General features: G+C 56.3%; 1 protein-coding gene across 5 annotated transcripts in view; it reads left to right on the top strand.

Annotated features, from left to right (window-relative positions):
* CNTFR (ciliary neurotrophic factor receptor) overlaps window positions 1–12,719 on the top strand; it is a 212,790-nt gene extending 200,071 nt beyond the window's left edge. For all 5 annotated transcript variants that reach the window (XM_049794489.1, XM_049794488.1, XM_049794487.1 and 2 more), the window contains 3 exons: window positions 8,458–8,638; window positions 10,461–10,605; window positions 11,527–12,719. In XM_049794489.1, coding sequence (XP_049650446.1) covers window positions 8,458–8,638; window positions 10,461–10,605; window position 11,527 — 327 coding nt within the window. In that variant the 3' untranslated portion in view covers window positions 11,528–12,719. The remainder of the gene's footprint in view (window positions 1–8,457; window positions 8,639–10,460; window positions 10,606–11,526) is intronic.
* The last annotated feature ends 3,556 nt before the right edge of the window (window positions 12,720–16,275 follow it).

Raw genomic sequence — 16,275 nt, 5'->3', positions numbered from 1 at the left:
TCATGCTCCTCCCTTTCTGGAAGAGGGGCTGGTGGTTTCTCTGCTGCCAGAAGAGAGATGGGATATTTGTAGCCTAAACAGGTTTTTTATTCTCTCCTTTTGGCAGAATCTCCCCTTCTGTCTCCTAAATATAAAACATTAAATGTTTAGGGTATCCTTTATTTTTCTCCTGCTTTTAAGTTTGTAATTCAAGCCAGATTAGCGTGGTTTCCTCTTCTGTTTTATAGCCCCATCCTGGCCCCAAGCGAGCTCTCCTAATGCTCTCAGATGTTCCTCTAATGGCTTACCTAGGCTGGAACTGGATACCCTTTCCTAATGGATTGCTAATAGCCTGTTTCTGGTTTTACAGGCTCCTTCAGTTAACTCGCAACAGCAGCGATCGCCACGCTCACACATGTGATCTCCCTGCAAGCATGTCTGCATGCACATCCCTAGATGCAGGCGGGTGGCCAGGCACCATCCCGAGCATCTCTGGGGAGCCCAGGGCAGGTCTTGCACCCAGTCTGCTCCCACCCGATAGCATTTGCTGGAGCAGGCTCTCCCCTTTTCCCAATTTTTGGGGGGAGATCGCAAGCACTGAGCACTGACCAGCTCAGTGCATGTCCCAGGAACGTGGCAAGGCTCAGAAGGTATTTCTTAAGCAGCGTCAGAGCTGGCGGCCAGGCTGAAGGAGGATTTCCTCCGGTGGGTTGCCAGCAATTTGCAGATGCCGTCGTGAAGTCTAATTGAACCCATTGGCTGCGCTGACAACATGAAATGTTAATGAACCGTGAGGCGGGCTGCGCCTCAGATCTTGAGATTTGCAGTAAAAGGTCATGAGATATTTAAAGCTAATAATGTGGTTGGGTTGTCTCCTTCCTCTTCTGTTTTGGAAGCATTAGAGCCATGTCCGTGAGCATTTGCAAAGGCTGGAAACGTCCTTCTTTGGAAAAGCAAGCAGAGGTGCTCCCACTACCCCGGGGTTTTAGGAGCTGGGGCCACAGAGCCCCTGATGCAGGCATCTGTGCCGGCTCTACTGCTGAGCAGCTCTGATCCGGGCAAATGATGGGGATCTGGGGACAGGAATGGGCAATATGAGGGTATTGCCAAATATTTAGTGGTAGAGTTCATTGGTGTGAGGAGGGCATGGTTCTCTGGGCCAGCCACTGTCACTCATAGGTTGGCGGGTGGCTGCCACGGTGGGCTCAGGCTTATCTCCCAAGACAAAGCACCATTTTTGAGTCAAATAGGTGAATCTCACAGGCTGTCTCTGTAAGTTCCTGCCTTGGGGCAGCCTGGAATAACCTGAAAGTGTGTGTTAATGTGTATCCTGCCTGCAACGGGCAAAGGGGAGGGATGGAGCTGGGGAAGGCAATTAGTGCCACCGCCTGCCGCAGCTGCATCCCCGCTGGCATGGCAGCAATGTCACTTTGCGGCAGGCGCGCTTCTTCGCGCCCATTTGCATCCCCCTGTGCCTCTGCTGCTTTGCCTGTGCTCCCCCTCTTTGCGAGGCAACCTTGGCAGGGAGGTCACCCTGAGTGAGCTGGGTTACAGCTTCACGCCTGGTAGCTTTTATTGCGGCACTTCTCTCCCTTCCCCTCCTGGCTGCAAAGTCAGTGATTAAAAAAAGAAGAAAAAAAAAAAAAGAACAGGTGGGAGCAAAATTTTGAGGCTGTAATAGTGTCGCTCACAGCTTGGCATGGGACAAGCAGGGCTCGAGCAGAGGGTGTCTCAGAGGAGGAGGGAGGTGGGAAATGCTCAGAAATCACCTTTTCTATGCCCACACCAGCTCAAGGGATGGAGCCGGGCTCGGGACTGTTGGCTGGCACTGTCTGGGCGCTCTCAGCCCCCCTGGGAACTGCTAGTCACCTAGAAGTTCTGAGCACCTGGCAGGATCAGGCCTCCAAAGGCAGCTGTAAAGGTGCCACTGAGCAGCAGAGCACTCATGCACACACCCGTGTCCCTGTGCTCACCTCCATGCTCGCACAGCTACATGCAGGTAGGATGGCGCTGGCAAGTTTAGTTTCCCTGTCCACATGCAGACCGTGCTGGGCAGATGCCCGTGCCCTGCCATGCCCACACACAAGCTGCATCCATCTGCTTTCAGCACCAGCCCACTGCATCACTGTGGTAAATGCATCTGCGGGCAGCAGATGCCAGTGCTGGGCGGGGTTAGAGCTGGTGCTGAGCGCCCTGAGCATTCCTGATCCCATCCTACCCACAGCCACAAGCAAAAGCAAGCTCTGCCAGCTGTCACTTGGCAGGAGGGGACAGTGTATCCGGAGAAAGAGTCCCGTTAATGACGAGCTCACAGCTCCACTTTCAGAGATGCTCTTTATTTTAAGCCAGAAGGGAGTCATTTAACTGCATCTGGTGTGACACAATGCAGGCTGCAGAGGAGCCTTGCGATAACTCGTCCTCCCAGACCAGCAGCACAGCAGCCTTTTTTGGGGGCGGTGACAGCAGGGAGAGCTCAGACCCTGCTGGGCTCCTCCACTACCCAGATGGCAGAGAATAAGTGGGGTTCATTCACTTTTCCCAACCTTTTAGTTATTCTAGAATCCAGGCAGAAAGTTTTGTCTGGGGTTAGCCCAAGTGATTCCTGCAGTGCTGCAGAAGGAGGAGGTATTTGGGGGCTCGCTTCTTAGTAATGAATGTCAGACCTCTTAGCTCTCCAGACGTGGCTTTGAAATGGAAAAACAAGAACATTTATTTTATGCTTGGTGACATCTTTTCGCAGGTGGCAGTGGCGCCTCTGCACTTCCCAGCATTGGGACAGCTTGCTTTAGGGTTACTCCTGCTTTTGGTGTAGCCTGTTCCCCAGAGCAGGTGGAAGCCTGCCAGGATCCCCCTACAATTGCATGGTCTGAAGGCACCTGAAACAGCAGCTACTTGTGTAGCGTGAGTCCCAGCAGAACTCATTGCAGGTGGCAGGATCTGGCCACTGTGAAATCAAGCCCACGGGGATGCTCCAGCCCCCTCCCAGTTCCTGTTTCCCCCATTATCCAGGATAACCCAGGGAGCATCCAGAGGTGGAGGAGGTTGTGAGGACGTGAGATGCATGGCAGACCCTGGCTGTGCTCTTACGAGGGGTTTCCTTCTACGTTTCCCTGCTTGCTGTGGGTGGCACAGTCTGTGTCAGCAGATCAGCTTCACCCTACAATAGCCAGGGTGCTCCTTTTATTTTGGGCAAGGCAAGCTCATTGAGGCTCCATACAACACCTGGGACAGGCGTGTGGTGTCTGTCCTGGCATGCACAGAGGTGGTGCATCCCTGCCATGGGACTGAGGGATGCCAGCCCCCCATCCCCTCATTGCCAGCTTCCTGGCAGCAGAACACCCCCTTCCCACACTGGGAGCCACGCTGGGGAGCAGGAGGTGTCAAAGAATGGAAAGCAGAGCCACTGCTGCCACAGGGGAGCCAGCAAACACATTTTCATATGGGATGCAGAGAAGGAGGCATCTGATCCCCCCTTCTTCTCCTCTGCCTCCTTCCAACATATACCAGCCCCCCAGCCCAGCTGCTGGGGCAGGGAGATTTGGGGCTTTCTTCCCTTCCATCCCCTTCTAAAGGCCATCTGGGCTTCAGACCTGCCTGTGCATCACCCTGTTTGCAAGTAATTGCTACCTGGTCACACTGGACCAGAAGCAGAGTGTGGGTGGGAACAGAGCACAGTGACATTTTTTACTGCCGGGGCACCCTGGGGCAGGGTGGTCTGGGGGCAGCAGGAGCACAGGGAGCTGGGGGTGGGAGGCAGAATGGCTTCCTTAACTCCTGCTGTGCCGAGCACTGCAAGACAGTGCCAACACTCTGCGGGCAGGGACTGGGACGAGGGCACGCATGGATGTCCCCTGTTGGGGTGCATGGTGTGGATGGCTCATGTGGATGTCTCCAGTCCTCCAGCACACGTGCAGGGGGGATCAGCATGGACAGGGGGAAAGCCGGGTGCTGGGAAAACCTCCCATTCACCTACCCTGGGTGTCTGTCCCAATCCCATCAATATCGCACTGGCCCCTGGGTTCATCCTGGTGGTGTGGGCTGTGGGTGGGCACCGGCCATCCCTTGCAAGCCCTGTTATCTTTCTAAGCAGGCTGATGGGGGTATGTGGCCATGGCAGGGAATGGGATCCCAGCCCACACTGTCCTCAGCAAGCTGTCGGCTGAATTACTGGGTTCAAGGGCTTTTTTCATTTCTCTCTCTCTCTCTCTTTTTTTTTTTTTTCCCCCCAATGCTAATAGCTCTGCATTGCACTGGCTACTGATCCCTCATTAATCTGGGCAGCGCTTCACAGCCAGCCGGAGTGACTTTTGGCAGTTGCACAAAGGCAGGCAACGACACGCAGACTGCCCGGGCCAAAAAAATTACCACGTGCAGCCTTCCTCCAACTTTTGTCTCTGTGTGGCGGGGACGCGGATTAAGGAATTTCTCCCTCTGCCTTTGATGCTGTGTGTCTATCCATCCCCCCACGACCTCCCCAGTGTGTGTTCTGCCCCAACTCTCCCTGTCTGTGTCCAGTTGGACCCGGTCCCCGTGTGCTTTCCCATCTGCTGCTGCACTTCTGTGCTGAGCCACGGGCACCCACCCAGGGACTTAGCCACCATGGCAAATGTTGGATGTGTCCCCTGGCTGCCCAGCTCAGAAGTGCTACGTGCAGACGTCGTTATGTGTGGGGAGATATGGATGCTGTAGTCTATGCCTTCTCTTTTTGTCTGCTGTCTAAAGAGGTGCTTAGTGCAGCGTCCTGCCAGGTCCTACAAGGAAGGTCCTCCACGTCCTCCAGCCTGGGTCCTAAAGGAACATCCCCCCCCCCCAGGCAAAGCACAGCCTTGACCCTGTTGTGCCTGTGATGCCCCATCTGCAAACACTCAGCTGCAGGCTGGCTGCGGCTGGGGAGAGGCAGGAATTGCTCCTAAGAGGAAGCGCTCAGCCAGGAGGGCTCTCTGAACTGGAGAAAACACTCTGGATGGAGAAGCAGCCTGGCCAGGCCAGCAGGACCTCAGCAGGGCTGACCTGCCCACAGTCTGCTTGCTGCAGGGCTCAGGGAGCAGCCAGGGGAGCTCAGAGGATGCTGAAAGACCTAGAGACACCCACACACCAGCCAGATAAGCCCAGCATCTTTCTGAGCCCTGTGCTCATTACCTGCTTCCAAGGCATCCATAGCCAAGCACAGGCCAGGCTGGAAGAAACAGGCTTGCAGAGGACTGGCAGCTCACCCAGTGAGGTTTCATTTAATTGGCATTAGGAATTAATTGAGCTTGATCACCTTGGCAGTGTAAATTGGTGGATGCCACAAAACAGCTCTGAGCTTATCCCATGCAGGCGGGTACACGCTGTGTGATGTGCACGGTGCTGCACATGCATCCCATCCTGCTGTGCCAAGCAGCATGTCTGCGAGCAGTGACTGGAGCCAGCGGCAGAGGCACGAATCCCAGGGGCTGGATGGCAGGGACAGCCTCAGTGTGCCACGAGGCTGTGGGGAGGTGCCCTGCCAAGCACGATGCTTTGCACAGGCTGGGTGATTCACAACCTGGTGGGTCTCCTGTCTTGCCTACCCTGGGCCTGGGCCATGAAGGTGTGTCCTTATGAGAAGAGGGTGCAGAGGTTGTCTCCTCAGCGCTGCTGGGTGCAGCAGTGATTACCAAGAGCCCGTCACCTCTGAGGACCCTGATGCAGCTCTGGTTTTAGTCCTGGGCTGAGCAGGGCTGGAGCTTGGTGGGGTTGGTGGGATGTGTCTCAGCCAAGACCCCCAAGGATTGGAGGATGCACAGCCATGTACTCCAGGAGGGACTGGCATCCTCTTCATCTTGTCTGCATTCTCCTCATATTCTTTTCCCCAGCCTCCCTTCTGCTGAGACCACATAGGATTTCAGTTTTCACCTATCCCATCAGTGAAATGGTCCAAAACCCTTTTCCTGCAGGATGCACTGTGCCCAGCCCCAGGATGGGAGCAGCCACTCCCCCAGTATAGACTGTGCTGGGGACCTGCAAGCTGCTAAACTGCTCTAAGCCTGACCCCATTATCTGGACAAGAGGCAGCACTTGTGACCCCAGGGCTGGCTCTCAGCCTCTTCGGTGTGCTGGAAGCTCAGGGAGACCCTGCGCGGAGCCCCACTGGGGTCACTGGGCTCATCTGCCCCCCATGCCAGGTTCCTTCCAGCCAGGCTCTGATCTCAGACCCCTTTGGCGGGTACCCCAAGTAGCTGTCCCCATGCTAACAAGTCAGACCTGATGGTGAGACCTGTGGTGCAGTGGGAAGGTGTCCCCTGGATGGCAGGCATGGACTCGGGCACCAGTTGTCCCAGTGCTTTGACTAATGGTGTTTTAGGGCTTAGGCATGTCTCAACTTCGCACAAGCCCTGCAGTGAAACCACCATCATCCCCTGTTTGCACCCTACTGGCACCATGGGTGTCAGCCCCGAGTCAGTGGTACGAGGAAAGGCAGGACTCGGCCTCCCCCCATCCAGCCTCAAAATCTTCAGCGGTGAGACAGACACATGCCTTTCTCCGTGCTGCTTCCCTGCTGAGGTTTGGTAGCAGCTTTGCACCTCGCAGGCGGCAGGAGGCCCTTTGCTCCCTGACAGCTGGAGAGGGGACAAGCCAGGCCTGCCTCCAGATGTGCTCCAGATGTGGAGCTCCGAAGGGCTCGGGCCGGGTGGTGTGGTGGGCAGCTGGGAGCACAGAGCCCAAGGGTTCTCCTGTGCTGGGCAGCAGGCTGGATGCCACCCTGGGAGAGGGAAAAAGGAAAGGAAGGGCTGTCACCTGGAGCAAGAAAGCAAAAGTGCACCCCTCCCAGGTAGGGATGCCCCAGAGCAGCTGTAAAAGTGTGTGTGTGGGGGGGGGGGGGGGGGCTGCAGTTTGTGTGCCAAAGGGATTAAATCTGTGCTGGGACATTGCATGTGCTGTACTGGGCCAACTGGAAAAGGGCTGGGTCTTTCTGAGGGTGGCTTCCTGCTTTTCAAGTACCCCTGCAAGCAGCAGAGTGATGAAATTAACCATGCTGGCCACTGGCTGGGCCATCACATGTGTCCCTGCTATGCACACCATCCCTGCCTGTGTAAAGCCGCAGTGCCAGGGCAACCTTATTCCCCAGGTACATTGGCCCAGGTACCCCTGGGCACCTCAAAGGTGCAGTTTTTCTCTCTTTGGGCTTTGGGATGTGATCAAGGACCAGGCAGAAGTTTTTGGCTCCATCTTGCTCCTGTCGTTGAACTGAGATCTTAAACTCAGTTGTCAGTGCTCCCCAGGGCAGTGGGATCCTTTGCCTGACCTTCACCTGGGTGGCTGGGGAGATGTGGAGGACCCCACATGGGTTGCACCATGAAGTTCCGCACACCCGTGAAGTGCTGCTTGTTCTTCTCGAGCATGAGCCCCTGGCTGGGCATAAGCACTCGCCGATGGGCTGCATCAGACCCACACCATCCCTCATCCCCCCAGCATCTTTATTATCAACATGTGTCCAGAGAGAAGGTGGTTTGTGTCAGCCAGGGCACAGGGGAAGGACAAGGGGTGCCCTGTGTCCCCCCCATGCCATGAACAGGCAGTGCAGGGAGGGAATGAAGCCAGCAGGGTGTTGGTCCTCAGCCTCAGAGACTGGATGGAGGGTGATCTCCCACAGCCTCTGCAGGATGCTCCCACCCTGGTCCCCTCCGTGCCCTCAGCACCCTGAAACCAAGCCTGGCTCCATCCCTGGAAGGTCAGTAGGGTGCTGAGCCTTCCTCCTCTACCAGCCAGGCATGTTTTCTCTGGTGGTGTCCATGCGATGTGGGTGCATTTCTGCTGAGCACCTGCATCCCTCTGTTCTTGAGCCAAGCACCAAGTGGATCAGAGATCCCCAGAAGGTGTGGACTCAATCTGGGGTTAAACCATTGCACCGGCAGCCGCATCTCCAGGAAGATGGCAGGACCTCCCATGGCCCAGGCTGCAGTGACAACAGGACAGAGGGAATTTTTCTAGGAAAGACGGCTGCACTCGGCTTGATCCTTGTCCAAGAGCCCAGCCAAAGGGATGCAAGCCAAGCTGGTGAGACGCCAGCAGGCACAGGAGCAGGGTGGCCAGAGGTGTGCTGGTGGGGGAAGCCTCCTCCCAGCAGGGGCAGTGATGCCCAGAAAGTTGTGTGCATGCACCCCAGCCGCTGCCCTGTATGTCGGGCTCCCAGCCATCCTAACATGTTCAAGTGGAGCCTGTGTGCACATCTGCTAGTTTCTGGTGACCTCTAGAGGAAGCCGCTCTGCTCCTGCACCGTGAGTTTGGGAGCGGGACAGGGACTCACCAGACATTTGGCTTAGTTGCAGCTGGAGCATTCTCCCCCTGCATCCCTGTCCTGGGTTCACGCCTCTGCCCAAAACCCCATAGCACTTCCCAAAGGGCTGCAAAAGTCTTGTTATCATCCTCTAGCCGAGCTGAACACACTGATCGTCTTACACCTCTCGGTGCCAAGGGTTCCTCTGACCGTCCCCCCCTCCCCGCTGCTGCCCGTAGGTTGAGCTGTCGGACGGGACATCACACACCATCACGGATGCCTATGCTGGCAAGGAGTACATCATCCAGGTGGCGGCCAAGGACAATGACATCGGCACTTGGAGTGACTGGAGCGTGGCCGTCCATGCCACCCCCTGGACTGAGGAGCCCAAGCATCTCACCACGGAGGCCCAGGTCACAGGTAAGAGCCCCCCTCCCAGTATATACAGGCTGTGCCCACAGCAGCGGGGGGGAACTCAGGAGTCCTGGCTCCTGAGGGGAACCCCTGTCTGGCTCTGTGCAAGTTTCACCCCCCAGCCAAGGAGATGCACCCCCAGCACCCAGGGGTGCTGCAGCCCTTCACCCTACACTTTGCCCCCCACCCATGGCCCTGGGAATGGATGCAACCGTGGCCTGAGGGGTGCTGACTCAGCTCACCTGGCTCCAGCATCCTCCTCACCAGGATGCTTGGGGTCTGATAACAAAGCTGGGATTATTATTATTATTATTATTATTACTACTACTACTACAACTACTACTACTATTATTATTATTCCTTCAAGTGCTGCCCCCCTCCAGCCCTCCCTCTCCAGTCCTACCCCCTCCACACCTCCAACCCCGCACAATGGCTCGGAGCGATGCCAATTCAAAATAAAAGCCACAAAGTTAACAAGCCTCTGTTTCTAGGAAAGAGCTGGGACTGTGTCCAAATGGGCGTTATCAGCCCTCCGTTTCCCAGAAGGGCTGCAGCGGACCCTGCACCAGTTCCCCTGGCTGGCACCAGCAGCAGGGCAGGGGGAAGAACTGGTGTGCAGGCAGGCAGGCAGGACTTCTAGTTGGGGCAGCACATGTGAGCTGGCCAGATGTGCATGTGGGGAGGGGGAATGCTCAGTGCCCCCACCCTCCAAGCTCTAGCCCAGCTGTACGTACAGATTCCAGTATGTGCGTGCAAGCCATGTGCTGCCAGAGCTGTGCACGCACCTCTGTACGCCCTGGCAATGCTCCCTGCATGGGGATGTGGTAGGTGCAAGCCCCGCTGCCAACGGGTGGAGGTGCCTCCTACACGGAGACACCTCCTCTTGCAGAAACGGCATCCAGTAGAGCAACTGGGGGTTCAGGCAGCAGCAGGGATTTGCAGCCCCTCATCCCCAGGGGCATAAACCCCCGCAAGGAGTGCAGGCACACCTTGGCAGCAGTGCTGGTGTCAGAGTTTGGGGTTTGCTTCTATACCCACCTGCATCGTGCTAAATGCAAATGCCACTCCCAATGGCACCTGCCTGCTCCCTGTGCAGGCACATGCGTGTCCTTCACACACGTGTCCCTCGCACACATGTGCCTGTGCATACAGCTGGCTGCGGCCATGCAGGGCTCATGTGGGACACCCCAGCTCCACAGCTGAGCCTCACTGTGACACCTCAGTGGATTCTGAAAGACATGAAGACAGACTCCCTGTGGCCCCCCAGATAGCCTGGCCGGGAGCACTCTGAGACCCTCTGGATGTGACTGAAGTTGTCCTAGCCTGACTGCCTGCCCAAGCCCTCCCTGCAGCCCTCCACAGGGACAGACAACCCATCTGGTCCTGTACGGAGGAGGACAAGCCCCGTGAGCCAGCCCACCAGCTGCAGCCATGTCTGGGGGTCATTCCCTCGCTGGGCGATGCTCTCTGCCGAGCACTTGTGGCCATGTCATGCTGACTTCTTAGCCAAAATTCTCACGGAGCTAATACACAGAGCAGCCTGGCTGGGCAGGATGGGACCAGGAGGGATGCCCAGCTCTGCCTGGGGGTACAAACATTTCCAAGCAGTAGTTCCAGTGCCAGAGCAGGGAAGGTCTCATGGACCACACCATCCCCTGGCTTATCATCCCAGCCCCCCAGCTCAGCCCTAGTGTGGCATGGCAGTGAGAGGGGCAGTTTGGGGATGGGACAGTACCGTGTCACCACTGGCGAGGGAGTGGGGCTGCCCCTATGGGATGCATCCCAGGACACCCTGGGTCCCCTAACCATCCACTCTCCCTCCCTGCAGAGACAACAAGCGCTAGCACCTCCTCTTTCATGCCGCCCCCCACCACCAAGATCTGCGACAAGGGGGCTGTGGTGGGCAGTGGGGCCGTGGCAGTGTGTTGGACAGCTGGACTGGTCTTGGCTGCCTATGGTGTCCTCTTTATTTAGTGAGTATCTTCCAAACTGGGGGCGTAAGAGAGGGGATGTGGGTGCTGAGACGGGGCAGGGATATGGGGACCTCAGGGGCTCCAGCATGGTTGGGAAGGGGGTGATCCAACCAGGCTGCGGGCAAAAGGCATTGAGAACAAGCCATTTGGGTTTTTCTTGCAGTTTTTTGTCAATGCACCAAATCTGTCTGCTTTTCCAGATTGAGTGTTCTGGTGGAGATCTCAAAAATGGCTTTTCAAACATTTTTCTGCAAAGAAGTCAGTCTTTGATGCCTCATTCTCAGCAGTCCTCCCCCTTCCCACTGCTGTTTTTTAAGAGGCAAAGAAACCACGTGGAAGTCTAAGGCATTTGTGTAGTGATGGAAGAAGAATTGTCTGAGATCAGAAAATTCAGAGATGCATCTCAAAAATGTCCTTGGTTTGGCTTAGAACAGAGCTGGCAGCCTGGAGAGCCCCAAAATGCCCCATTCCGCTCTGGGTTACGGCTGCGGTCTCATGGGTTCCCCCATCCCCATGCCCTTTCCCTGTACCCATGCTGCCCAAAGACTGGGGAATCGATCCTGGCAGCAGCCACGTGTGTCACTTTGGGGGTAAAGGACATGCCACCCATCCTTCAGCGCCCAAGCAGAAGCCATCACAAGGCAGCTTCCGTGGGTGCAGGGTCCTTTTCTCTTCTCCAGCTGTGTCATCTCCACGTGTGACATTAGCAGTGGCAATGGGAGAGGTGGTGGCACGCAGCTGGGGTAGATGGGCTGGGTCCAGCCCTGGGAGATGGAGGTGCTGGGTTTGGGCATCTGGGTTCTGGGAAAGGGTGAACTACCCTATGGAAGAAGGCCAGATTCTGCTCGGTGTGTCCCCTTGGTGGCTGGGCACAGCTGAGCCTGGAGCGGGACCAGTGACTCCTCTCCTCCCTGCTTGCAGATCCCCATCTGTCCGTCTGTCCGTCGCAGCCCAGCGCAGACGCCTTCCCACCGCCCACCGCCGCCACCACCCCCCGCCCTGCTGCCCCCCTCCCGGGTTGAGTCTCTTATCTCTTCGATTTTGCACACGTTGAGGACGTATCACACTTCTCGCCATCGCTTCGGAGGACAGAGCTGCCGCCGTCCCCTGGGAGCTGCAAAATCTTCTCCCAGCCCGGAGCGAGGAGACGCACTTGTCCCGCCCCCCATCCCCGTCCCCCTTTCCCCAGCAAAGCGAAGTGAGCCCGGGCACCGCACCACAGCCGAGGACCCCACTCATACAGCTAACCCCCCCATGCCAAAGACGTGCCCGCCGCCCCGCTGCCCACCCGGGTGACAGGGAGCGTGTCGGCGCACCGAGAAAAGGGGATATGAAAATGGGGGTGGTGGTGAGGGGAATGATGTTCCCAGCTGTGTACCCCCATATGGCAGAAGGGGGTCTCCCAAGGACCGGACTCGCTCCCCCGAGCTCTTGACCGTGTGGCGAAGCTGGAGGGGTGCACAGGTGGGGGGTCTTGGTCCCTTCCAAGGGAATGGTGGAGGGAAGAACTGGTGGCTTTCACAAGTGTGGTGAGGAGCAGGGAGCTGGCAGGGTTTTAATGGGAAAAAAAAGGAAGTGAAACACCGATAAAACCCCCCTGCCCCCTGCCAATCACCTGGGAGAGCTGCCCCTCCAGCTCCCCCCCCCCCCCGCTGCACCCTGCAGGAGCCTTCGCCACCCCCAACCCCATCCCCACATCAGCCCCAAACTTTTAACCACGTTGGATACAGGGAATCGCCCCCATTGACGTCTTTGTCTCATTCTCCAACAAAAGCAGAATAGCTCTGCTGTTGCCTTTAGAGCTGGAGCCCTGCAGACCTGTCCCCCGCTGTCCCCTGCTGTCCCCCGCTATCCCCCGCTGTCCCCATGCCTGCTCTGCTCTCCTCCCCATCCTGCCCCAAGCCCTGTTTTGTAAAGACACCTCCTTTTGCCCCTGCCTGGACCCAAGCGCAGTATTTAATACCGTACGTCCTAGTATTCCCACTGTTGACATGCTGTATTTGAATTTTTTATAGATGTATATATATAAAAAAAAAAATCAAAAAAAATAATAATAGAGGGGATAAAAAAAGCTCACACAGAGACAATGCACACACGCACACACACACATGCACCAGGAGAGACGGTCTTCATTAAATGATCATTTCATGATGACTGGCAGCTCTGGGTGTTATTTCCCCTCCGGCTGGAGTGGATGGGTTTGTCTGCCTGCTCACGTACGTGGTGCTGGCTGTGATGGGGAGGACATGGGGATGGCAGTGAGGGACACACACACACACCCCCTGGAACCTGCCCCAGGGCTTGAGCCCATAGCATCATCTCCCCAGGGGGTGAGGGACCCAAAAAGTGGCCTTTAGGACATCCTGAGAAGGTGCAAGGGGGGTGACCACCCCTGGATAACTCCTGATAATGTAAAGGGGACTGTTGTCACCACCCTGTGTGGTACCTGCACTGCAATGGGAAGATGCCACATGTCCCCATTCACAGGCCATTGGGAATCTGATGTGTCCCCGAGGTCTGATAGCACCCTTATACCTCTCGGGCAGGCAGGAGTATGGAGACCTGCCTGTGCCCCGCTGCAGCCTAGAGGATGGAGGTGGCACGTAGTCTCAATTAATGCACTTTCCTTGTCTGATTAATAATTTCACGTTAGGAAAATGTCACTGGCCCAGATGCTCTGAATTAAACTTCCATCAGGACAGGGCTTACAGAGACCCAGGGTGGGGGTGATGGGTGCCGCAAAGCACACTGTGTTGGGGTCTGGCCTCTCCCCAGGTGCCTTGCTTGTGAGCACCAACTGGAGCAGAGATGTCATCGAGCTGCTGTTCATCCCAGGGGCAACAAAAGCTCAGTTTTTTAGCAAATTGCCTGCCCAGTGCCCCAACAGCGTCTCTCCAGTTGGCAGATGGGGGGGGGGGGGGTGGATGGATGGATGGATGGATGGATGGATGCATGGGTGGATGCATGGGTGGACAGATGGATGGGTGGATGCATGGGTGGACAGATGAATGGGTGGATGAGTGGGTGGGTGGATGGGTAGAAGGAAGGATGGGGGTGAAGGAGCCACAGCCCTGGCTCTGCAAGGCCTGAAGGCAGCACCAAGCAGGTTGCTAGCTCCCACCAGGCACTTGCTGTGATTTTTACCATGCTGGGGCTTTATTAGAGAAGAGCTCAGTCCCACACAGCCCTGCCTGCGGCTTCGCTGTGCCGGCAGCAGCACTGCCCCACATGCTGGCTTGGTTCACTGGTTAATGTTCCATTACCAGACAACATGCTTCCGTCATTTATTAATGTTTCATTAGTGTTAAAAACATCTGGTAATTAATTATGCACTAATTATGGATTCACAGTGCTAAAAGCCAGGGTAATCTACCATAGCAGATGGCTCTTTGGGGCAGGGGGAAGGGACAGCTCTTAGCAGAGATGAAAATGTCAGGCCCAGCCCTTGCCTGAGGGAAGCATCGCAGACAGACAGATTGCCTTCATCTCCACCCAGGATCTCCATGCCTGGTCCAGAAGCATGCTGTCTCAGGTTATTAAGCAGAGGAAACCTGTCCCTCTCAAGCTGTTTCAAGGACCCAGGGAGCAGTGCTCTCACTGCCCAGGGCAGCTGTATGAGAAGCCGTCTGAGAGCGGTGGCTTTCACACACAGCCCCAGGCACCCTCTGGCACCTGGAGTTGGCACACAGCCTGCCACTGGCTCTGGGATGCTGTTCGTCAGCCCCTCCGCAGTGCCTGGCCGGATTAAGCGGCAGTCCATAAAGCAAGGGGTGTCATAAAAGCCCACTCATGAAGTGCCCCAGCAATATTATGTACAGATGTGCAGAGATGTTTTGAACTGGGGAAGGTCCCAGGGGAGCGTCCCTGCCAAGCAGAAAATCCATCCACTTAGCAGTATAAATCCATACAGGAAGAAAGAGGGAATTACAGCGCTCAGAGAGACCTGTGCATCGCATAACCTGAAATCCAATACATCAGCCGGGTGCAGCGGGTCCCTGTATCTTCCCAGCACACATGTGGCAGTAAATCCCACCTTAGGTGTTGTTTTCGGCTGTTGCTGATGCGAGAGCAGCCTTGCGCTGAGCTCCCCAGGCTCTGCAAGAGGGATCAGAAGTGTGGCTGGAAAGCAGGAGCTATTTCCTGGCCATGAGGCCTCGTAGGAAGCAGAAAGACCCCTTGCTTGAGCGATGGGCTGAACAGTGTACTGGGTCGGAATCACTGCACCTCTTGCATCCTTTCTTGAGGCGGGTGCCAGCAGAGTTCTCACCTTCCTCAACCCAATAGTTGCAGAAGCTTTCAGCTCCCACACCAGCCTCCCAGGAGCCTAGAGCCCCCAGGTGATAACAAGCAGCATATTTATCACAAATCAGGCTGACAGAGATGAGTTGTTGGGCTTTGATGGTGTACCATGCTTTGGTGGATAAAGGACGAGCAGTGGGCATGGTGCTGTGCGTTTTGGCTCTGGAAGAACATTAGACAGTCCCAGGTGAGAGTAGGGAGTCAGAGGGGTGTGAAGGCAGGCTCAGCTGCCAGGAAAGCACACTGATAGCCTCACAGCCAGAACCAAGCGCAAGAGCATCCTGCCCAGCCAGGTAAAAATGCCAGGTGGGATCCATCAAGCCAGCTGGCAGAGGAGAGCTGCTGCTTATTTGCACAGGGGTAGACCTGGTGCCCCAGGGGCAAACGTCCTCCTCCATCACAACAACAGGGAGAGGTGGGGGGGTGGAGGCAAAAGCAGCAGGAGCTGGTGGAGGGTGGTCCCCAGCGTGAGAGCATGAAGAGCAGTATCTGCAAGGGGTGAGGATGTAAAAAGAGTCAGCTTGACTTGGAGGAGCACAGACTGTCCCAGTCCTCAACTTGTAATGGTGTCAAGTCTAGCAAAATACAACAGCCCACACCAAACCACAGGGTATTGTTTCAGAAAACGCCTACGTCTCCTGTACAGAGATGTAGCACTGGATGGCCTTGGCAGGTTATAGCCTTCCTCCCAGGACTTTCTTCCCCAGTGGCAGGAGAGATGGCTTAGACACCAGGGTCCCACCATGAAGAAAGGCTCCTGCCTGCTCCCAGTGGTGCTGGAAAAAGCCCAGGAGCTTTGAGCGATTTCAGCTACCAACACACAGAGACACAGATGGAGCTGCAGGTGGGGTCCCTGGGGGTAACAGCAGCCCCGAGCATCCCCACAGTGCTCCAGGGCAGAGGCTTGTAGCAGCAAGAGGTGACAGATGGTCACAGCAGACTGCGAGTGACAGCCTTGGACCATCTTATTCCTTGGTGGCTCCAGATCAGGACTTGATGCCTCTCCAGCAGAGGCCGTCTGTTGTTTGAAGAGCCTCAGAACTCTCCTCTTCCTCATGTCCATCCTGAATGGCTCAGCCTCTGCCCTGACACTGTGTCTCTGGTCCCCAGACACCTTTGCCTGCATCCTCATGCTCTCCTTCCCCACCAGACCAGCTCTGACACCTCCTCGCCCCCAAGCTGCACTGTGGCTGGATGAGCAGCACCCGCCATTGCCTTCCCAGCTCCCCATCACCTCCCCAGTGCTGTGACCTCCCTGCACACCACCAGTCTGCCCCAGTCCCTTGCCTGCTTTGGCCAGTGTGACCCACACAGACCATCTGTTCACAGCACTCCAAACCTCCCTGCATGCAGACACAGCAGCCGAGCACA

Source organism: Accipiter gentilis, chromosome Z (assembly GCF_929443795.1).
Source record: "Accipiter gentilis chromosome Z, bAccGen1.1, whole genome shotgun sequence".
In the NCBI taxonomy this organism is placed as follows: Eukaryota; Metazoa; Chordata; class Aves; order Accipitriformes; family Accipitridae; genus Astur; species Astur gentilis.
The sequence above is the reverse complement of the archived record's forward strand: the minus strand, read 5'-3'. Positions and strand labels throughout refer to the sequence as shown.